Genomic DNA, 23,554 nt, shown 5'->3' on the forward strand with positions numbered 1-23,554 from the left:
ACATTTCAAAGCCTGGTTGGTGTTAGACTGCTGTGTAAACATCAATAAAATCCCAAAGTGCCAGATCATCAGCATTCTTGGGCACAATGGCTTTTTGTTTTTAGTGTATTCATTCTTTTAAAGATGCATTTCAGGGTTGCAAACATTAGGAAGAACAATCTCCATGCCTTGGACTAATCTTCGAGTCTGTAATGAGTTAACATCTCCCCCAAATGAACATTTATTATGATGGCTAATTAACTGCTTTCCAGTTACAAGAACCCTTTGCATTCAAAGAAAGTAGGATTCATGAGCAGAGAATATATTGTTTATTAAAACAGAGCAAGGGAAACAAAAGGCTTCTCCCTTCAAAATACCTTCTATTTAACACAGCTTTAATCAAGAAATGAAACATACAAATGCAAGAAATATGTACAGGTAGAAAAAGTGTGCACTCGCCAACCAAAATGCAACATTAATTGAAGTGAAACTAAAGCAAGGCTTTGTAGTTGCCTGGATGTCCCTAGGGGACAGCAAGTCAATGCTTATCAGCCTTCCTCAGAAGAGACAATTTTGATTAGTATCAGACCCATCTGACTCAGTCTATTAAACCCTGAAGGAAGGATATTCTTCAGATATAAAAGATACGTCTTTGATTAATAATTCTACCCTATTGCCATTCCAAGCATTAACAACTATGTGGCACCTCTAGAAAGAGAGAGGCTTTGAATTCTAGGAAGATACGCTTACTAAAATACCCAGGTTCCACACAACCACTTCTTCGCTCTCCCTCCGGAGAAGGAACCCAAGTTGCGAAGGTGTCCCATTGGAGAAGCAGAAACCTAGTTACATAATTTATTTCACTGTCTGCAGATTTAGGGTCAATTACTTGCAACATAATTCCTGCTTGAAGATAATGAAATCTTAATAAAACCGACAAAAGCCTGAAGGCAGAGGGAGGGACTGGTACTAGACTACCCGCTAGTTGACCCCCTAAGTCTGACAGAGTTTACATTACAGCCATCTGAGCATATTTTCCTTTGCCTACCAATAGTTCCAAGATGCATATAAGAAAGGAAATTGCTTAATCTACCATAAAGAAGCTCTATGCTCTGTGTAGCTAATGTGGAATTGTCACACAGGGGGTGGGAAGAAATCAATTGCATTTCAGCTCTTTATTTTCAAACTTCTGCCCAAGCAGCATCGCTCTTCTCACATTACTGCGTTTCTCCTGATGTTCGTGATCAGCCTTCTGCCATATTCTTTGTAGTCCACGGGCTTCACGTCCATCACAGTGGCCTTAATTCGAGACTCATCCTTTGAGAAGAGAAAAGCAGTTTGTGAATGAAGGAAAGCCCGTGGCCTGGAGCAGTGGTGATAACCCCCTTTGCTTCAGTAGTTGCAATGATCCCAGCAGGAGAACACACAAAGACACGCTGGATTCCGAGTTCAGTAATTCCAATAAAAAGAAAATGATGAGTGCGAGCCGAGTCCAGAATTTCTGGGGCTGGGAGAGTGGAGAGAATCCTCCCTTCAACACAGGCCCCTTGTCATCCTTTCCTCAGGCTCCCAAACACTCAGAAACCTGGAATCCACCTGGGATGGACCTTAGAGGGCTCATCATGTTCAACTTATTCTCTTAACAGAGGAGGAAACAGGATCTCTGAGAGGGTAAGTGACTTGCCTGAAGCCACACAGGTAGTTCTGAAAGCTGAGTGTGTGTAAAAGAAAGGAGGAGGACCTGGTTTGGGGCCCATCTCAGCTCTCTCCGCACTTCACCTTCCTTGTCCACACCACGATGGACGGAATGACCCTTCCAAGCCCTCCCTGACCTCGCCCCACTCTGACATTGTATCACAGACACTTGACTTCCCATGTCATTAACTCACAAAACAAACACATCTATCAGCAGGTATTAAGGATAAGATCTAGTAACAAAAGAGAATGAGTAAACCCTGCAACAAGCAGGAGTGTTTTCAGAATTCTCTCTCCTCACTTGTTCATCAGGACTAGACAGCACCTTTAGAGGCAGAATGGGGTGATGCCCAGAAAGGCTGCAGAGCCTAGCTCAGGGGTTCACAAACTTTAGGGTGCTCAGTAATTACTAAACACAGTCATATTTATAGGCACGGTAAAGGGCAAAGCTCAGCAGCGGAGTGCCTGTGCTGGAATCTCAGCTCTGCCATTTGCTAGCACAGGACTTCAGGCAGTTACTCATCCTCTGTGTGCACCTAGTTTTTCATTGGTAAAACAGGGATAACCACAGTTCCTATAGACAGGGTTACTGCCAGGCTCAAGTGAGGTAATACATGTGAGGTAAAGGGTGTAGAGCAGTATCTGGCAGATAACAAGTGCTCAACAAATGCTGTTTTATTATGACTATGCAACTACAGGATGTTATGAGCAATGCAAGGAATTTTAATTTTCAAGGTAATTTTAACTATGTGTGGTCTTTGACTCACATGCTGCCTTTACAATCCAAACCTTGTGAAGATGTGAGTCCACTAGACACATTATCATTCTTTGTTAGTACAAACAAAAAAAAATCCCAGGTTTTAACTGAAAAGACCATAGAGCATTTTTTCCCTTATATGTTTGTCTCTGAACAAGACACTTATCTCTCTAAGTCCGTTTCCTCATCTGACAACAGGGATGAAAACGGTACCTCAGGGTTGGGAAGATTCAATGAGTAATAAAAGCAGGGTGCTCAGCATCAGGTCTCGCACACAGTAAGCGTCAAACTGACAGCTAACACTGTAATGTTGTGGGTGACAAACAGCAGTTGCCCACTGCTAATTAACCCTTCTGCCGCCTGGGTGACCTCACTTACATTGAAGGTCTCTAGTTTGACCCTGATCCTGAACGTGAAAGATCGAAAGTTGGCATTCTGGAAAACTTCCTCAAACGCCTGCTCATTCTGCAAAAACAAATATAAACCTTTAGGCATTGAAACTACCAGATCATTTGAAAATATCTATAAGACTTTAAAAAAGACGTTGTGAAAAATCTCTCTGAAAAAATTATTACCCCCAGTGGTTTGAAATTACTTAGGAATGACTAATCTACAGGTGACTTCATTACATAAAACTAAACTGTTTAAGTAGAATTTTATTAAAAATTAAAATTCTAGCTAGAGTAGTCAAGTTCAGAGACAGAAAGTAGACAGATGGTTGCCAGGGGCTGGGAGAAGGGGGAAATAGGCAGTTAGTGTTTAATGGGCACAGAGTTTCAATTTGGAATGAAGAAAAAGTTCTGGAGATGGATGGTGGTGACGGTTGCACAATAATGTGAATGTACTTAATGCTAATGAACTTAAAAATGGCTAAAACAGGGCTAGCCCCGTGGCTTAGCGGTTAAGTGCGCGTGCTCCGCTACTGGCGGCCCGGGTTCGGATCCCGGGCGCACACCAATGCACCGCTTCTCCGGCCATGCTGAGGCCTCGTCTCACATACAGCAACTAGAAGGATGTGCAGCTATGACATACAACTATCTACTGGGGCTTTGGGGGAAAAATAAATTAAAAAAAAAAAAAAAAAAAAGAAATTTGCAAAAAAAAAAAAGGCTAAAATAGTAAATTTTATGTTATAGATATTTTACCACAATAAAAGAACTGAAACACTTTTAGAAAACACATTTCTAAACTTCAAAAGTTTGTGATGGAATAGATCTGAGGCCCAGTCTCTTCATCATAAATTAAGAACTGGGGGGGAAAAAACACTCAGAAAAAAGCTCAAGTTGTCACATACATTATTTCAGCCTCTGTAGTTACAGCTATTGATTTGGTGAGCAAGGGAAACACACAAGTGAAGTGGGCAAAGTTTAAAAAACACAGTCCTCACTTTTTTCCTCTTGCTCCTCAAATACTATTTGATTAGGCTTCTTTTTTTTTTTTTTTAAAGTTTAGTAAACAGAGAGGGATTAGAGAAAGCATCTTATATAAATATGCATAAAACAAATATACAATAACCTATATAAAACTAACTTCATATCAGCCAAGTATCTTTGCAAGCCACACGGAACACGAAAACAGCTTTGTTATTTAGAACTCTTGTGTAAAGGTTACTTCACAAACACAAAACAAGTCCTCTGGGCTTTCAGATATGTAAACAAAACAATGTGTTAAACCTTCAGAAAATTATACCAGCTGCCATCATTCTTCCAAGATTAGGGAGAGCATGGAACTACACTCTAAGAATATCATGGTTCCTGAGGGAAGAGTTTCTACATGTCCTCGTTCACCAGCAGTAAAAACAGTCAAATGTAATAAGCTCACATAAAAAACCCTGAAAGGCTGCCTCAAGCCTTAAAAATCTGATATGAAAATAGAGGACCAGGCAAAATATAAAAAATACCATCATACTTTAAAGTCAATTCCAGTTATTTCTATAAAAGGGCTTGCTGGGATTATTTTCAGAGAACTCACGGACAATTTAAAAAGAGGTGGGGGCAGAGCCAAACGGACAGAACCAAAGACAGGAAAGAGTAAGAAAAACACGTGCAAACAAATGGCAAGTCTTTTCTTCTTAGTGGCTTTTACAAGTATTCTGACCAATTTGGAGGAAGTGGAAAGAAAAAATCTATAGAGAGATGCCAATTTGTGTGGCCCAGAAAATACAGCTTTTACTGGTCTTCCTTACATGTTTTATCTAAGCAAATATCTTTCCTAAATTCAGCAAAATTAGTAATCTATTCCCTGCATTAAATAAACCTACTATATGAAAATACAAATTTATAAAAATGAAATGGAAAAGTTATCTTATAAAAAAGGTTACTTTAGAAGAATTGCATCTGATGGCCTGAAATAACAAGTGAATTTAAATTTCCATGTGAATTTAAACCAGGATTTGAGTTAACTTTTCAGGAAGGTGTTTATTATGTTAAAAAAGGCACACTTATATGTACTTCAGGTTATTGCAGAAGGTACCTTCCTGATCTCAAGTGAACACAGGCACATGACCCCTGGTGCTCACAACAGGAGAAATAAGTGGTTTATACTTGTAAAATGCTGTTTTTAAAGCACTTTTATATATATTACTTCATTACCTCACTGTTAGCACATCCAAGATGGGCAAAACTAGACAAAACCAGATGAAGTCTCAAATAATCACCAAAATGAGAAACAATATACAACACCCAAAAGGAATATGCCAAAAAATATTAAAGAGCAAAAAAGGGGTCAGTGTAATCACACAGGAACTATAAGAATAATAATAAAAGATGTGGCCCACCTTCTCTTTTAACTCCCCAAGATAAGCAGCGTTTTGTCCGAGGATGGCCTCTGCAGACTCCTGGAAACAAGTGACCCACTGATTCTCTTGAAAATCAGCAATATTTACCTAAAAAACACAATTCTATTATTTCAGAAAAGAAATAAAAGGAGATTAACTTTTCCCACTCATTGAAATAATTCCCAATGGGAAAAATCATTACTATTATATATGTTACATTCTTTCCAAAGAAATGTGAAAAAGTATCATAGAAATAAGTTTAAAATGTAAGTCTGGATCACAGCAGGAACATGCTCTGCTGTGGGTGTGTGATTTCAGATCTCAGTGGAGATACAGCTCAGCTAAGTGCTCCTTCAGAGGCAGAATCCAGCCACCCTGCACTCAGCTCCCCTCCAGCTGCAATGGCCTTTGGACTAAAGGCTTTTTTGTGTGTGTGAGGAAGACTGGCCCTGAGCTAACATCCACTGCCTAATCCTCCTCTTGTTGCTGAGGAAGATTGGCCTTGGGCTAGCATCCGTGCCCATCTTCTTCTACTTTACATGGGATGCCGCCCCACATGGCTTGATAAGCAGTGCATCGGTCCTCGCCTGGGATCCGAATCTTTGAACCCGGGGCCACCAAAGTGGAGCTCGAGAACTTAACCACTATACCACCAGGCTGGAGCCTTGACTAAAGGTTTTGAATGAGACTCCAGTGAGTTGGGGCAGGTTCTCTGCGTTTTAAATTGTATGTTCTTCCGTCACTAGGAGGAGCTTCATGAGACGGCTCTAAGTCACTGCTGAGCATCCCAGAAAATTGAAAAGCCTGAGCTAAGGGCTTTTGTCCAGCCACCAAACTTACCTAGCAACAGAAATGAGCAATCAAAAGTGTCCAATTGGACCACAGTGTAAAATTAAATAGGGGAGAGTCAAGGAAGAAAGTGGATCACAAAGAATGTAGTTGCTAAAAGGTAAAAGTAAAAGGCTTAGTAGAAATAAGAGAGCAAAGGTTTTTCGTAAAGGTATCATTTTGATGATTTTACATATTCACTTTGCATATACCTGAACTTTAATATCACAAGTTATGATGAAAAATAAGGTGACAAGAAAAGTTAAAAGTTCTCACAAATGTAAGGAAATGTATCACACACTGGGGCTCACACCTACAGTTTACCCCACACTATCCTCCTAGAGGCCCAGGACAATACTCCACAGGGTAAGAACAGCCACGAGAGACACACGGGTAAGCGTCACAGGAAACTAGTGTGCCAGGGATTCCACTCAGAAGTTTAACAGAAAGGCTGATGGAATAAACTATCTAAAACAACTATCTTCATCTTAGCTCAATGACGTTTATAGTTTACAGAAAATAAGAAGCTTAAATGTAGAACTTTCCTGCTGAACTAACATTTTAAGGGGCAATTAGAATGTAGAAAGGGTAGGTGGAGTACCTCACTTTTTTATCTAAAAAGATTTTACAAGAGTAATAGGAAATTTTTTTAACAGCCTTCATTAATAGTATTCATTCAATAGTATTAACAATAGTTTTCAAATATTTTAACTGTGGAAACTGTCAAACGGCAAATTCTAATGCCTTCATAGTATTCTACTCTACAGATAATTAATAAAGGAATTAACCAGTAGAATATTAAGGACATTTAAGTTGTATCCAAGTTTTCAAAATAAACAACAGGGTAATAGATAACTCTACAGACATGTAACATCTGATTATTTCTTTAGAAGAAATTCCTTCCAAGCGTTTACTGTGTCAGAAAATATAAACATTCTTAAAGCTTCTGATATATTACTGTCAAATCAGCTTCTAGAAAAATGGGAGAGAGCCCATTTTCTTGTACTTTTATTATCATTTAGTATTATAACTTTTTAAAAAACATACATTCTTCATTTTAAAGGTTTTTAAAACAGAAAGAAATAATTCTTACAATGCAAAAAAGCCACAATCAGCATGCAGTCACATTCCTCTGAAGTCAGCTCTACCAAGGCTAGAGGAACAGATTATCCACAAGAAAAATAACTAAATATAGGCATCGGCTGTAGAAGCATAATTACTGCTCTCCAGAAATGCCATTTCAAATTATTTTATCTTCATAACAGTTAGCAAGCGTGTGCCACCAATGCCGTAAGTGTACTACATTGCACAGCAGACTAAAATCAGCTGGGTATCTAAATGCAACTTTCTGGTACGAAAAAAAGCTTTTAGTAGAAAAGAGACTGCCATTCAGTTGCGGGAAAGGCCCCTTACTTCTGTATTTATAGAACAATAAGAAGCTCTTTAGCACTTACTCATCTGCAGGCTCCCCACCACGAGCGGTCTTGTTTTTGCTATTGTCTCTACAGTGCGGGGCAAGACTCAAGAAACACCAGAGTAGGTTCTCATCTACCCATTCTACTTACTGACAGGATCATGCGGTACTTGAAATTGGGAAATTCACTGTCACACTTCTCACATCGGTATAATCCATTCTGCTGATCAATCACTTTCTTATTGCAGTCCTGAGACGGGCAGGCCTGATACATACAGTTTTCTTTGCGAAGATACACCACCGTTGCCACAGAGCTAAAATAGTCCGCCTTCAGGAGAAAATGAGTGACATGAGACACTGGGCACTAGGATTACACTCAGGATTAGACTTAGAGGCCACCCAAAGCTTGCCCTTACAGATAAGTGATAAGTGTTTATAAATTCGAAGTCTCAAGATCACAACATGATTACAGAGCATAATTCATTCTGTAGTTTTCATTTTTATTTTTTTCCCCCAAAGCCCCAGTAGACAGTTGTATGTCATAGTTGCACATCCTTCTAGTTGCTGTATGTGGGACGCGGCCTCAGCGTGGCTGGAGAAGTGGTGCGTTGGTGCACGCCCGGGATCCGAACCTGGGCCGCCAGTAGCAGAGTGCGCGCACTTAACCGCTAAGCTACGGGGCCGGCCCCATTCTGTAGTTTTCAAAATCACTTATGCTGATTACAAAATCCATGCAGGTAATAAACCAAGTTCTAAAGCATATAATTCCTCAACAATAACAGAGTTAATTATAAATTAGACTAAATTAATTAATTAAAACTGAAACAGACTATACAAAAGACAGACTTCAAGAGACAAAAGACCTGTTCTTCCTGTTCCTCTGACCTTCCAAAGGTACCAGATCTAGGAAATAAAGAGTAATGCAGTAAAATCTAGGGCAGCTATGGTCAACCATTCCTCCCACATTAAAAACAAGAGCACTGATTTCTAGGGCCTAGATTCACCTTCATCTTTGTCCAGGCCAGGGGTCTTTTCTGTAAAAAGCCTCTAGTAAATATTTCAGGCTTTACAAGCCACTTGGTCACAGTGTCTGTTACAGCTCCTCAACTCTGCTGTGGTGGTGCAAGAGCAACCACAAACAACAAAAATGAAAAGATGTGGCTGTGCTCCAATAGAACTTTATTTACAACAGGCCGCAGGCTTTGGCCTGTGGGCCGGTTTGTCAACTCCTGGTCTAAGCTGTCAAATCCAGCAGAACGCACAAATAACTGAACAACTGCATTCACGGTGGAGAAGTCACTGACAAGTAAACGCAGCAGGGACTAAGTCACGTGCTTGAGCTTTATGTTGTTATTCGTGTTGCTTTTTAACTCGCACAGAAAGGATATGGATGAATACTTTTTGGGGTGGGCAGTTCCCTCTGGGTGTACTCTAAATTCGGAGCCAGGTCAGCAACCTCTGGGGCTTTCCAATGTCTCAGACCAAAAGAGGCAAAACAATAACGTGGATGTTTAAAGGGCTTGGGCCAGTCCTCAACCTAGAAGGCTCTAGAGAGTAAGTCTCCTAGGAGAATGCCTAAAGAGTTTTTCTGTATTTCCAGGCAAGTTCCAGTTGCAAAGCATGACTTGAAAGTTTGGGTGCAAATAGGTCTCTCTAGGCCTGATCTCTCATATTACATACTGTCCACCGTGAGACCTAAAGGAGAAATTGGTGACAGCAGAGTCCAAAGAGTGGCTATTCCTACAACAGGACAACACAGATCTGTCCAATGTTCAGTTCTCGAGATGCTGTATAATAGCTTTATAAGTTGCAACTGATGACAATGATGGATAAGAGAACACAGCAAAATGAGACAATAAGGAATAAAAACTATATTGTATAATATGAAAATAATAAAGCAGGAATTGCTATTTCTGGGAGCATAAAGGAGAAATAGATGATTTAAATATTGAATTGCTGACAGAATACAGGTTTAGATCAATGGGAAGCAGGTCATTAAATATAAACATTGAAAGGGAAACTGCAACTAACACCCAACACCAGAGCCAAGTCTTCTCAGAGAATACCGGCAACTCTCAGCCCAGGGCGGGTTCCTCCTCTACAGCCAGTGCAAGTACGCGTGAACTGCCTGATGTCCCACACTGAGCCTGACTAATGCTCGGGGTGAGCTGTAATCTCAAAACCGTCTTCTCACTATGTGGGCATTTCAATTTGCAGGAACAATCACAGAAAAGAAATACGGACCTGAAGGCAGTTCATATTCTAACACCAAGGTGGATTATTACCACTTCATTAAGATCCCTCTAAGAACCAAACAACTCAAACAACTCTCTAAGTCAGAGTTCTTAACATGTTTCTGCCTCAACATACCTGAGGGATACAACATACTCCTATTACTAAGCACAGCTCCTTCCCTCTGGCAGTGACTCGCAACTACCACACCACGCTCTGTCAGAGCTCCAGTCAAGAATCACAGCCCTGAACTAATGCCTCACAGCTGGTACCAGAAATCAGTTTTGAAAACTCATCCTTTTGCACACATTCCATGATTTTGTGAAGAAAGTTAGGAATGTAGGATACCTTGTCACCTTGGCCCAGGTTCTCCGATTTAACCTCATATAAAGTCTTCCAGTTGGTGTTGCTCCCTCCTGTTCCTCCACCCTTTAGATCAGAGATGGAAACACCATCTAAAGCTTGTCCTTCTGAGTCAAACCTGAAAAATAAACAAAGAATGACAGGCACTTTATATACTTATTGAATATGCTACTTGTTTCTATATGATAGATACAGGCTATCCACCCCTCACTCAATTTTCATAGGTCATGATCACGCGGGCTGAAATTAGTATCTTTTCACGCAGGCTGAAATTAGTATCTTTCTCATTGTATCTTAAGCCTACTGAAGAAACTGAATGACCTCATTATCTCAATTGCTTTGATGCCCCCCAGTGGTCAAGAAAGACAGTGCCAGAGTACCACAGGACTTTTTCTTAAAGTAGCCTTGCATATCAACACTGGCCTGAGGGCCCAAGGCCCAAAAACAGTAATCTGTAAAGTCAACAATAAAAAAGCAACAATGTAGAGCTCTGGTATAGTTCTTTGGGCTACTGATGCTCATTCCAAAGGGCAAATGCATTTTTATCATCACTGAAATGTATCAGTATAGAAAGTGACAGGCAACATATTGTAACAGGGTAGCAAAAAATGTTCCCATGACGAAAGATCTTTTAAGCCTGATATAGAGTCCAAAAGATTATATAACCCGAAGTAATTTATTAGAAGATACTGTTTTCTTGTAGATTTACCTTTTTAGCGAGATTTTACTTACGCCAATATTAAAGCTAAAACTAATTTGTATTAAATTATTATTAAAATTGATTATACTTCTTGATCACATATCAGCTGATACAAAGGAAAGGGGGCCAGGAAGAAAGTGGCTCAGAAATATACTTGTGACAGGAAGGAGTCGGTCTGAGATTAAAAACATGCCAATGTCAACCAAGAGGAGGATAACTAAAAACTGACCACATACAGAACAGGCTCCTTAAAAAGACACCATCTAACAGAATAGATGCTACCATAAGCTGCAGACAACTGCCTTCTCATTCTGTCAGGTAAGTGGCTAAATTCGTCACAGAGGCACAGCAAGGTCCATAAATCTGTATCGTCACCACTAGCTACACAAGTTTATGGTTTCAAAAACTCCAAGGAGACATTTGCCACCAAAGACAGCTCATCAGGAATCAACAGAGCAAGGAGAGAGGCAGTGCTTCTCACAATAAAAATTCCACATTGTTATAACCAAGATCTAAACATCTCCAATCCCCGCCTAGGTAGAGTGTGTGCAGTGAACTTCTCTTTGATCAATGCCAAGTTATTTCATTCTGGAGACAGCCATGTCTTTTTATGTTGACCAGGATCACAGTTACTGACAAGTAAAATAGAAGACCTTAATGTGGGCATGCAATTAACATGGGGTTCAAGCTCCAGAACCTGAAAGAAAATTGGGCAATAAGGACAAACCAAAGCTGCAGTTATTTCTGGTCAGACTATTAACGGGCCCTGCCTTACAATGCAACGCCAACTACCAGAATAGTTAACTACAGATATATGTGGGCCCCACGTGTGAGGCTGGCTTAAGCAATATGAACACTCCAGTAGACGTTTAAGGAAACTACTCAAATCCTAATGCTACTGGTTCACGTTAGACTCAAAACAAAAGTGGGGAGATGTAACATGAGCTAATTCTTTAGTCACTTAACTCCTAAGACATGGCTGGAAACCAACACACTTCCCTCTGTGACTACAGCTATACAAATTATTTAAGCTCAAGCTAGTTAAACTGTTTTCCCTAACCACATCAATTCTGGCATACCATGTTCCAGTTTGAAGTGTTTTTTAAGGCAGAATTTTAACACCCTAAAAAGCTAGATGTACTGAGGAGATTTTAATAGGCTCTTCTCAGCCCCTGAGTGCTTTGAGAATAACAATATAATGCCAACAAAAGCCCACTGTTCCCACCGCACTTTATCAGAGTCCAGTGAATACACACTAGAAGATGCGATCGGCACCAAACACTGGACAGAACAAGAAAGCACTTTCTCCCCCAACACCACAGAAGCCCACAGCTTTAAACCTAGAAAAGAAAGATACCTTCAGCTTACAGTGCTTCAGCAAACAGCTGCGAAAGTCTGGCCCTCCTCTGCTTCTGGCAGGATCGAGGTCAGCACGTAGCACTTCCATTCTAATTGCCTCCTCTGACTCTCCAGGTCCGTCACAGGATTACATGTTTGTCAGTTTAAGGGTTTTAAAGCCATCATCTCATAAGGCGTAATGCCTCCAAGAAATATAGGAACTGCTCCATTCAGTAATGAGCCCTCTGCTCGGCACACATACTGATCATAAGAACCAAAAGAACCAGCTCTTCTCAAAGCCCAGGCTCAAATAACCCCTTTGTTTAGCCCCATAAAACCTACCATCCACGAAGCTTATAGGCCTCTGAGATGTCAGGATTCATAATGACCATGCTTGAAGACAGTACAGAGAGGCTCCGTCCACCAAAATCAGAAACTCTGGCTCCTTTGATAGCCATCACGGGTTGTCTAGAACCATCAAATCTATCAGCCTGCATAACAACAAAAACACCAAACAAATGCAAACAAGTGTCATTGGCAGGAAGAACATATAGAGTATCTTTATAGGAAAACAGTCAATAGTAGAGTGAATGCAATAAACGGTACATGGAATCTATACCAGATAACCTCACACATAAGAATCTGCTCAGAGACACGTCAAAACTGATCTAGAGTTAGAAGAAAGAGCATTTCACTATGTAAAACTGCCATCATAGCAAATCTCACAGAAGTAAATCAAATAAAGAATTTCAAATATTCCCTAGACAGCCCAATCCTTCACTAGGAAGGGTCTACCTGGCCTACACGGCCAAAACCTCACAACTCACAGGGCAAGACAACCACTTAAGAAGTTCATGTCTCCGTCTTTCTGCACATGCTCTAACTGCTCAATGCAAGTACTTACATCTTCTCCCCACAGAGTAGCTGTCACCACTTTCCCTGACGTGTCCATCAGATAGATATTTCTCTTAGAAACTTCTCTGTTGTTAGATTTCACTGTGATTTTAGTGGCATCGTCATAGTTCTTGCAGATCCCAATTACGTCTAAACATAGACACAATGTTTTAGCAAGAGATGGTCAAGCTCCCATGATAGCACGACCAAAGGCTGAACAGCAAGCACTTAAGTCTTACACCTCCTCGATACGTTGCAAACAAAACTAATAATCACCATTCTCTTTGCTCTCATACAGACTTACCTACAAGTGAGTCTTTAGACTTGTTCTCTAGCTCACCAATCCCTGTGAAATCAAATTGCACTGTAGGTAAATGATGACCATCTTCACAGGGCATCACAGAAGTCTCATTATTGAAGGTCATCTCATAGTCATTTTTAACAGCTGTGAATTGTTTGTTAGCAATCTTCAGGGTGCCCTTAGAGAAATAATAGACCTGCAAAAGAGGCCAAGCCATGGAACATGGGATAATCCATCAAATGGGACATAAAAACCCTTACCACCACCACAGAGCTCTCCAAGGGATGAGAGTTCCCTCATCTTCACCCCCCACTCAACTGTTTCAGTTCTAGACTCGACACTAGCATACCTTGTTCACGTCAAGAAGGGGAAAGAACTTGTCAGCTTGCTCATTGAAAGCAGTAGCTCTGATTTCACCCTGCAGAAGCGTAGCAGAGCAGGTTAGAATTATGGTGTTCGTCAAGTTTTACTAGTGAAAAACAGGACACTTGAGCGTCAAAATGACATTCTTAAATCAGTAGCACAAGCACAAATGGGATCCATGAAAGGCTACGGATACCCCAGAAACACACATTTTACAGTCACATATTCAAGTTATTAACCCTGATGAAACAACCTGGCTGATCTCATTATCATGCTTTATTAACCTCAAGTTAGAAACATAAAAAAACCCCACAGTGAGTTTAACATTCTGACAACAAAGATACACCAATTTTGAACACTGAGTGACACGACTGAAGCCCACAGGGAGGTGTGCTGCACCACAATGATTCACCAGCTTCCCTCATGTTTGCACTAAGCGAGGAATCACTTCATACTCAGGAGTCATTGCCAAAAATGTCATAGCAAGTCATGTTTTCAGGCTGCTTGTGATTTGATTTTCACTTTTCCATCAGTCGAAACGCTACAGATGGAAAAACACTTAAGTGGCTGAAATTTTAGCCAACTGATGGATAAGACCAATAATTTGGTAAAGAAAAATAGGTTCTGATATTGATTCTGCCATCACACTGTCAATATATTTAGGGAGTTATTCCATCTTCCAAAAACAAACCATTTATTTTTTTTCTGCCCTCTTAGAGGTTTGAACAAATAGGAAATATGCAGCAGTTTGAAAAGAATCCTTGAAGTACCTATTAGGAATTATAAACAAAACTAATGGACAGAGAAACTGCTAACAAGACTCTTGCGATTCCAGAACTTGGATTTTCTTGTCTCTTCATCATGGTTTGGTTTTGTTTAAGTAAAGCACACAAAGTTTGCACAGCCAGAAACCATCTCCCACTAAACCATCCCCTTATCAAGGTGGCTCCTGTGTGCCTTCTGCTGTGGCCCAAAGCTCCACTTTGCTCATAAGCAGACATCACCTCCTAGGGCTTCAACTAAGGCTGCCAGCAAGAAATCTCTGACTTCCCCTGCCCGTGAAGTGACTCACACATTTAGAAAACTAATTTCTACTGCTACAAATGCTTTAGTTTAAGACCAAGGATTTTATTTATGACCTTTAACCCTTGCCCCCCAGATAGCATCAAAAGACTACAATAGAGGAAAAACAACAATAACAGTCATGTTTCTTTTTGGCTTACTATTGTTTTTCACCTCAGGCCTGAACAGAGAAGAGCCCTCTATTTCCCAGAGTCCACGACTCCTATTTCCTCACTTGACAAATACTCACACTTTCATCAACTAGCTCTATAGAGAAGAGCTTCCCTTCCCCTCGAGAATTGCTCCAGGTACGGATCTGACTTTTGTTGGTAACACGAGCACAAATGGTCCACCTAAAAACCAAACAGATTATATCAGTGTTTGGAGTCTTACTTGGGAAAGATCTGAAAGGCTCTCTTATCTTCTTCCTATAGCCTCTCTTAGCTTATGCATATTCCACTTTTCAATGTAAGCTGTATTTTAATTCAGCTAATTAAAACTCCAAGATGACATACAGGTTTGACAGTTTATAGAATAAGCAAATAGTAAAATATACAAGGGGATGTGACACTAACTCACTCTCCCGTCAAATAAGTAAATTTATAAACTCTCTTCCTTCTCCAAAAAGCATCACCAAGGCAACAATATCCTCTTAATGAAAGGTTCGAAGCTAGAAAATGCAGTAACACCAGCAATTATATTTTGCCACTATTTTCGGTTATGGGAACTGATATAACTGGTATCAAACTTCTGTCTCATTTTTAACACATATTGGATACAAATATGAGGTAATGGAACGTGGTTTGGTGAGCCATCACAGGAAAGCAGTCTGACCTCAGACAGAGGCCACTAAAAAAAGAGGCACAAGATGCGACATCCCATCCTGGTGCCCATCCTGAACGCAGGTGTTGGGCACACTGGTTATCTTACTTATAATTTCACAGGGGAACATATCTTCCCTACACGGCAAAGAACTGAAGGATAAATTAAAACATATCTGAAAGAATTCTGAAAACAGAACTCACGAATTTTCAACTGTTAAAATTAATTTTTAATGGAAAAAGTCATATAAAAGAAATATTTGTTCAGGGTATATTAATGTGGTTAACACAAACAGTACAGATTCTTTTAGCCAACTAAATGCGAGTAACAATTTTTAGACTAAAAGTCACCTATTTATATGATGAGAAGATGAAATGCCTTCTGAATTAGAACAGATATTTATTTTTACTCATAAGACTATCAACTGATTCTTTAAGCATTAAATATTTTTAATTTCAAATCCTTTCAAAATGAATGAAACTCCATAGGCTACGGCAGACTGCTCTTTTTGCCATTCTTTTATGATAAGAGAGTTAAAGGTTGCCACAATTTGTACCCTCCTCTGCCCCTCTGAAAAAGAGGAAACCTATTTTATGTGTGGTAACCGTGAAGTTCACACATAAATACCTCTTATATTATTTTGTAAGTACATTCTGGACTTATGCTATGGAAGAACTCACTTGGATTGGTAAGGGGTGAGGCTGGCAATGGGTACCACTTTGGCCTGTGTTCCCCCAGAACTGTTCACTAGGCCGGTACCTCCCGCTTTTCCAAATGTCTTTGAGGCACCATAAGCCTTAGATACAGTGGAACCTTTAAAAACAAACACAAAGGACAATCATTATTCTACTTAAATTTTATAAGTAAGTTTTGTAGTAACTCTCAATTACTGAGGTGTCATTGGTGAAATCACACAAAATGAGAGGCAGTTTCTTCTTTTTAGAAATCAAGAGATGGAGATCAAATAGAGACTGAAACAGGAGGCTAGAAAAGCACAATCTAGAATGAAGGCTGGGCACACACAGTTCACTACTATATTTGCTGACTTAAGTCCTGAGGTCAAGTTAACAATGGTAATGAATCCAGATACTGCTGTTTCAGAGGTCCACCCTTCTTAAACTTTTCTCTTGTATCAATGGGCAAGATAATGGGTCAGAGAAAGAAAATCAACTTCCATCAGTAAAACTGACAGCAAGTCACTAGTTGCATACAAAAACAAGTAAGGAAAGGCCAGGAAGTAAGGGACAGGAGACGCGCCATCTGAGGTGAAGGATGCCTATCACAAATCTATCACCTCAAAACACCCCCAGAAAACTCCTAGTTCTCAACTAGTCTACAGGCCTGAAAAGTCTGGAAGGAACTCTATGGGAGTAGGTTTAGTTGGGAGCAAAGGGCAAGAATCAGTTTTTGGTTTAAGACAAGTAGGTGTCTGGCCACCAGGACCCCTTCTGCCTCCTTTATCCAAGCCTAAGCAGCTGCCCTGCACTTGGAAAGAATAGGTAATTAAAGTCTATAAGCACATGAACTCCTTTACATGCACATTGTTTTTGTAAAGCTTCAACCTCCAAATTCAGAAAATATAATTTAGTCCACTGATTTCATATCTTCTATATCAAAACATTTCTTCTGAATGGAATTTGGCCAGAAATGTAAATCTACCCTTATTCAGCATGTATTTATTGAGTCTCCACAGTCTGTACCACACTGTTCTAGAGAGCTGTAGTACTTAATAAAAAATATACAGGAGCCGGCCTGCTGGCGTAGTGGTTAAGTTCACGTGCTCCGCTTCAGTGGCCTAGAGTTCACGGGTTCGGATCCTGGGTGCAGACCTACACCCTGCTCATTAAGCCATGCTGTGGCGGCGTCCCATATACAAAGTGGAGGAAGACTGGCACAGATGTTGGCTCAGGGCCAATCTTCCTCACCCCCCGCCCCCCAAAAAAAAACCATAGACTGTCTCAGATCTTAAAATTTTCTATTCTAACTGGGGAGTCAAGAGAGACAACTACACACACAACAGTAATAATTACCTCAAGATTAGGCAAGGAAGCAGACATACTTTGTAGAATGTGTGTGCGTTTGTGTGTGTGTATACATACCTAATATATTATATACCATTATATAAAACACACATATGCACCCAGTTTTCATAAGGGTAGCTTCCCCTCAATACACATCCAGTCTTTTTTCTTTCACTATCCAGTAGATGTGTGTTTATGGAACATTAACTGATTTTTAAAAATAAACATTAATAAAAGCCAAAGACAGACAACTGGGAAAATAAACCTGTCGGAGGAGGGAAACAAATAACATACTATTTGTATTTCAGCCTAAGGAAGTGACTGTTAGATTATTTACCATTTTAGATAATCTATTCCACCACCTCCCTTCAACAGTACATAATTTGAGAGCTGTTTATAAATAGATCCACTTACAAAGGGAGGTAGGTAAACAGATATTGCAAGGTAGATAAAAACATCAAAGATCAATGGGGAAAAAGTCATATGTCCTGAAAGTTTCAAAGAAACATTAGTGATGTCTTAACCTTGCTTTTCTTAGAATCTCAGCACTGAAAAATAGAAACCAATAGTGGAAGGGAGCAGAGGAGGGGGTGTACGTGAGGCTGTGACAGAAAAAAGGAACTCTAAAAATAAATCCAAACAAATTCTACAAATCATAATTTTCAATGGTGGTTCCTAAAGCAAAGGCCAGAAAGTAAACAAAATGATTCCATTACAGCCTCTCAGGACCTGCTGCACAGAAAGTTAAAGAAACTATTGCTCATCCGTGAGACTGAGAAGCAGAACCTATGACCAACAGAAACAATACTGTCTTCAAGCTCAGATAAATATCCACAAGAGCCCAAAATGGGAAACTTGGAGAGAGACAAGTCAAATTTAATAAGCAGATCCTAGAGAGTTAAAAAGCAAGAATTTAAAAGATATGTAAATTCACAAAGTCAAGAGAGTGTAAAACCTAAGATGTGAGAAACTACCAGATAAAGTATTAACAGAGGACAGTATATCATTCTGATAAAAAAAGGCATATTAAGTATCTTTAAAAGACTACCTTTAATCATTTCTTTAATCACATACTTTACAACAGGAAATGGAATTATTCTTTGCAAGAAGCAACTGTCATGAATAGCATTTTGAAAACTCCCTTTAGTCCCAGATTAAATTTCAAAACCTTATTCAAAAGCCTGATACACACGACCAGCACATGTCCTGATGTGGCAGTCTTTTTTTTTTTTTTTGTGAGGAAGACTGGCTCTGAGCTAACATCTATTGCCAATCCTCCTCCTCCTTTTTTCTCCCCAAAGCCCCAGTAGATAGCTGTACGTCATAGTTGCACATCCTTCTAGTTGCTGTATGTGGGACACGGCCTCAGCATGGCGGGAGAAGCGGTGTGTCAGTGCGCGCCTGGGATCCGAACCCGGGCCGCCAGCAGCGGAGCGCACGCACTTAACCGCTAAGCCACGGGGCTGGCCCTGATGTGGCAGTCTTACCCGTTCCTGAGCTCCCATTCTGTTGCTGGGGCTTGCTGGTTGGTGGACTGGCTGCTGAGACTGGAGAAGGAGCTACCTGCTGCTGCCCATGTCCTGAGGATCAAAAGAGAAAGACCATTTTGTGCAAATAATTTGGGTTAAAAGATTTAAACTTAAGTAGAAGAAATGCTCTGAGAAAGTGCAAATTTTTTATTTTGTCAAAGACTCTCATGGGTCAGGATTCATGCTGGGACATTCAATTGCTCGCCATGAATTTGCTAGGGGTTCACTTTTGTTTTCATTAAGTGAAAGGTTGGCTCCATTTACCTTTCACCTGCTCATAATTGATAGCTTTCAGTTTTAATGAGGTTCTCCCCTAAAGCCTTGCCCATTTCTCCTGCATGAACCTGAAGTAAAGTCACTGGGCTCAATCTGTGACATTACCACTATTTCCATAGCAACAAATCGATGTCATCAACAGAACTGTGTGTTCCTGGCACGATCTATCAGAAGAAAAGGCTGGATGGTAAGAAAAACCTAAAAGCAGGTCAATTGTCTCTGAAGTGCTCCCGCTTCAAAGGAAAAGGAGACATTCAGAAAGGATTCTATCCTTTCCCTCCCAAACAAAGCAACCTTATTTTGCAACTGACGGTGGAAAATAAGAGTTGAAAGAGCCTTAGGTACCGTGAACTGCTAGTGAACTGTCACAGCAGGGAGATGAGAATGGGGTTCAGAAGCAGGTGTGTCAAGGAAACAGGAAGATTAAAAGGAACGGAGGGGAAATGAACACGTCCCTCAGGCAGAAAATAAGAAATGCAATACCATTAGAGTATTTATTTGCCCCTCACCCTTTCTACAAAGGTTTATGAAGTTGAAGAACGTTAAAATTGCAAAATACGCCTAATTTTTAAAAAAGTAATAGGTTTATGGAATTTGATTTTGTCTTTGTGAAGAGCACTAAAAGTAGAAGTCAACCTAATCTGGGCTGCTCACCAAGAGTGCTTGCAGCACACAAGTGCAGCTCAAAAAATTTCCTAGAGTGCCTTAATCACAAAAATCGTGAGCCTGCTGGAAAAGCTCCCTGCCTGCCACCTTGTGTCTACCTTCTCCAATCGCTGGGTTTATTCCTGCTGGGTTCTCCAAGGCCCTAACTCAAATGGGCATATTACACACCGACTTCATTTCCTTCTGCCAACATTACTCTTAACCGGTAAAACTTAATGAGAGTTAACTGTGCCATTAGAGTAAAACAAATTTAGCATAAAATTAAAAAGGTTAAACAGAATTGTTATTCTCTAGTTCTTCCTATGGAGAAAAATTGAGACCTTATTTACATAGAACAAAGAGCCTAGATTATCGATAATGAATTTTTGTGTTTACTGTTTAGCTTTCCCATTAATTTTGAATTTACAAAGTGTCATATGAAATTGCATGGGAGAACTGCTCTTCTTTGACAATGTGTCTTCTGAAGGAACACTTTGAAGTTCTACAGTACACCTTTTTATAAATCAGTAAGGAAAAGATGAGTTGCTCAGGGGCTAAGTGGTTGGAAAAAAGTAAAACCATTTTTACCTACTTCATGAAATATATTCAAAGGAATCAAAAGATTTAAACATTCAAACATGGAACCATAAAAATACACAACTCTCTGCTATACTCCACCCTAGTTCCACTGTCTCAAACATCTAAACTTTAAAGTCCCTTCCTCATCACCACGCCTGCTTCTTGCTGAACAGGACATGGTCACGGTATTGTACTGATCTCTTACATTTAATTTCTAAAATTAATTTATTTTTTCTTTTTCCCCCAAAGCCCCAGTAGATAGTTGTATGTCACAGCTGCACATCCTTCTAGTTGCTGTATGTGGGACGCGGCCTCAGCATGGCCGGAGAAGCGGTGCATCGGTGCGCGCCCGGGATCCGAACCCGGGCCGCCAGCAGCAGAGCGCGCGCACTTAACTGCTAAGCCACAGGGCCGGCCCCCTCTAAAATTAATTTCTACAAAATGTAACTAACCTGTATGAGGTACCTAGAGTAATCAAGTTCACAGAGCCAGAAAGTAGAACAGTGGTTATCAGGGCCTGGCGGGAGCTGGGACTGGGGAGCTAGTGTTCAATGGGGACAGAGTTTTGGTTGGGGATGATGAAAAAGTTTTGGAGGTGCAGAGTGGTGATGGCTGCACAGCAATGTGAATGTACTTAATGCCACTGAGCCATATATTTAAAAATGGCTAAGACGTAAATTTTATGTTATGTATATTTTACCATGATTTTTAAAAAATGTACTTACCTATTTACCTATTCTAGGATGAAAATTTTTTGACATTTTAACATACGAATTAAAACCAATGTATTATAATTTCTTTTTTAGTAGTACATAACGGTACAGTCTTATTATAATCATTGGATTCTAAGATTTAATGAAGTACAGTATATTTAACAAGACTCTAATTAGGCCCTATAACACACATATTAATAACAGCTACCACTTTCTGAGTGCTTACTATGCACCAAGCACAAGGTTAAAAGCATTATTCCATTTAATCTTCAGCCCTATGCTATAGATAGTATTATTAAACACACTTAATAGATGAAAAACCTGGGTTAAAGAGGTCAAGTAACTTGCTCAAAGTCACACAGCTAGGAAGAGGCAGAAGCTAGTCTCGAACCAGGTTTGTCTGACTAGATTCATCCATTTTACCACCATTTCGTTAATTTTTAATGGTAAGCAATCAATTCTGGCAAACAAAACTCTAGCGATATAGAACATAACTAATAACCATAATATCTGGTAGTCAGGAAAAGTTACTAACCCATTTATTAGAGCAATCCTTAACTCCTATTATGGACCACATTCGCAAATCCGGCACAGGAGACAAGACAGTCCAGAATCAAATGGATGACAAGAATCCTGGTGCATTCTAAACAGCAACAACTGCCCTTCAATTTAATACACTGCAACACAGCCACTGACCACAAGACCTGAAAGAAATTAGCCTATAGCATAAAGTCTTTCTAAAAATTAAAATTATACCCCAAAGCAGTAATGCACAGTCTCAACTTCTGCTAATCTTCTATTTTGTGCTACCTGCAAATCAAACCATTCCAATAAGATCGATCAAGGTCATAATTCTTCAACTCTTTTGCTCTATGCTAGCTTCATATCACTGGCTCTGACCCAGGAGAGAAATAGGATACTTAAAAGCAGACGCTAGCTCCTCAAGTTACTTGTACTCACATCTATCATTTTTATTATCACTATAATGGTAAGTGGTAAGTGAGCCACCAGCTAAAAAGATTAGTAACAGACCATGGAGTATAAAGAGTAACTAAAACTCAATTTCTACTAGCAAGTACTTTCTTAACAACAACTACAAAGAATATAAGAGTCAATCCAATAATTATAATTTCCCGTTGGCAGAAAATGGACAGAATCAGGCTGAAAAAAATTCCAACTGCTATCTTTTAATAATGAGTAATACTAATAACTAAGTATCATGTAAGAAATTTAAGTCTATCGTTAGAAATAGTGTAGGTACACAGAACTAATAAACACACTGACAAAAAAATATATACTGATAAATATGGGAGATTTAAAATCATCCAATCCATTATATGAAACATGAATTGTGTTTGAAGTTTTATTTCTCACATTTGAAAAATTCTATAAGTATCTTTATTTAACATGGTACTAGTACCATAAGACAATCTGAATGCACACTTTGGAATTTCTCTGCCTATTTCTGGACTGGGTTTAGTCAATTAATTTTACTGGTCACCTGATATGTCACAGGTTCTGGGTTAGGTGCTGGAGGGATACAAATCTAACTTGAGTTCTCTACCCACTAATAACAGAGTTTCCTTGCTTTCACGATGGACAATTAGAAACCGTTTCTGTGAAATACACTCTATGGTAGTAGTCACTTTAACAAAGCTATTTCCATGATGGTCCAAGTAATGATGTGTTATTGATTTGGTTACAATGAAATTCAATAGCAAATAATCCTGAACAGCAGCAAACCTTCTCTCATCCCTCTGCACTTGAACAGACCCTGAAGAAAGAGAAGAGCCAGTGGAACTGAGTATTGAGACAAAGGAGTTCTGACCCCAAGCAATAACCATCTTTCAACCCTTTCATCTTCATCTTTATCTCAAATACTTTTTCCCCTGAAACACAAAATGTCCAAAGCAACCATTCAATTAAATATAATGTAAAAAACATTAGAAATCTGGCCAAAGGGGATAAAGTTGGGCACAATCACCTCTTTCTCAACCCTACTGCATCCAAAGATTTCATAGAGATGCTAAGCATTGCTTTCTCTTAGCTCTCCTTCCTAAAAGCTGAGAATAAGATAACTGAAGTGTTCATTTTAAAAAGCTTTACTACTGCAAAACAAATGTAATGTTCCAATTTAATATTTTAGAACTTTACCTGAATAGACTTCAGCTTTCCTCTCCAATTTAAAGCATCAAACTAGGGCCGGCCCCGTGGCTTAGCGGTTAAGTGCACATGCTCTGCTATTGGCGGTCCAGGTTCGGATTCCA

At 39.7% G+C, this 23,554-nt stretch overlaps 1 protein-coding gene across 2 annotated transcripts in view; it reads right to left on the minus strand.

Moving 5' to 3' along the window:
• Positions 1-293: 293 nt before the first annotated feature.
• The window catches only part of RPA1 (replication protein A1), a 64,597-nt gene continuing 41,336 nt past the window's right edge, over positions 294-23,554 (minus strand). The window contains exons 6-17 of one of the 2 annotated variants that reach the window (XM_004433304.3): positions 19,033-19,125; positions 16,205-16,337; positions 14,953-15,055; positions 13,627-13,695; positions 13,281-13,473; positions 12,987-13,126; positions 12,425-12,573; positions 10,030-10,162; positions 7,601-7,777; positions 5,208-5,315; positions 2,810-2,896; positions 294-1,296 (exon numbers count right to left, since the gene is read on the minus strand). In XM_004433304.3, the coding sequence (XP_004433361.1) occupies positions 1,192-1,296; positions 2,810-2,896; positions 5,208-5,315; positions 7,601-7,777; positions 10,030-10,162; positions 12,425-12,573; positions 12,987-13,126; positions 13,281-13,473; positions 13,627-13,695; positions 14,953-15,055; positions 16,205-16,337; positions 19,033-19,125 (1,490 nt within the window). In that variant the 3' untranslated portion in view covers positions 294-1,191. The remainder of the gene's footprint in view (positions 1,297-2,809; positions 2,897-5,207; positions 5,316-7,600; positions 7,778-10,029; positions 10,163-12,424; positions 12,574-12,986; positions 13,127-13,280; positions 13,474-13,626; positions 13,696-14,952; positions 15,056-16,204; positions 16,338-19,032; positions 19,126-23,554) is intronic. The other variant, XM_087440654.1, reaches the window with a different exon arrangement.

This window comes from Ceratotherium simum, chromosome 16 (genome assembly GCF_057802395.1).
Source record: "Ceratotherium simum simum isolate JZ-2026a chromosome 16, ASM5780239v1, whole genome shotgun sequence".
Lineage (NCBI taxonomy): Eukaryota > Metazoa > Chordata > Mammalia > Perissodactyla > Rhinocerotidae > Ceratotherium > Ceratotherium simum.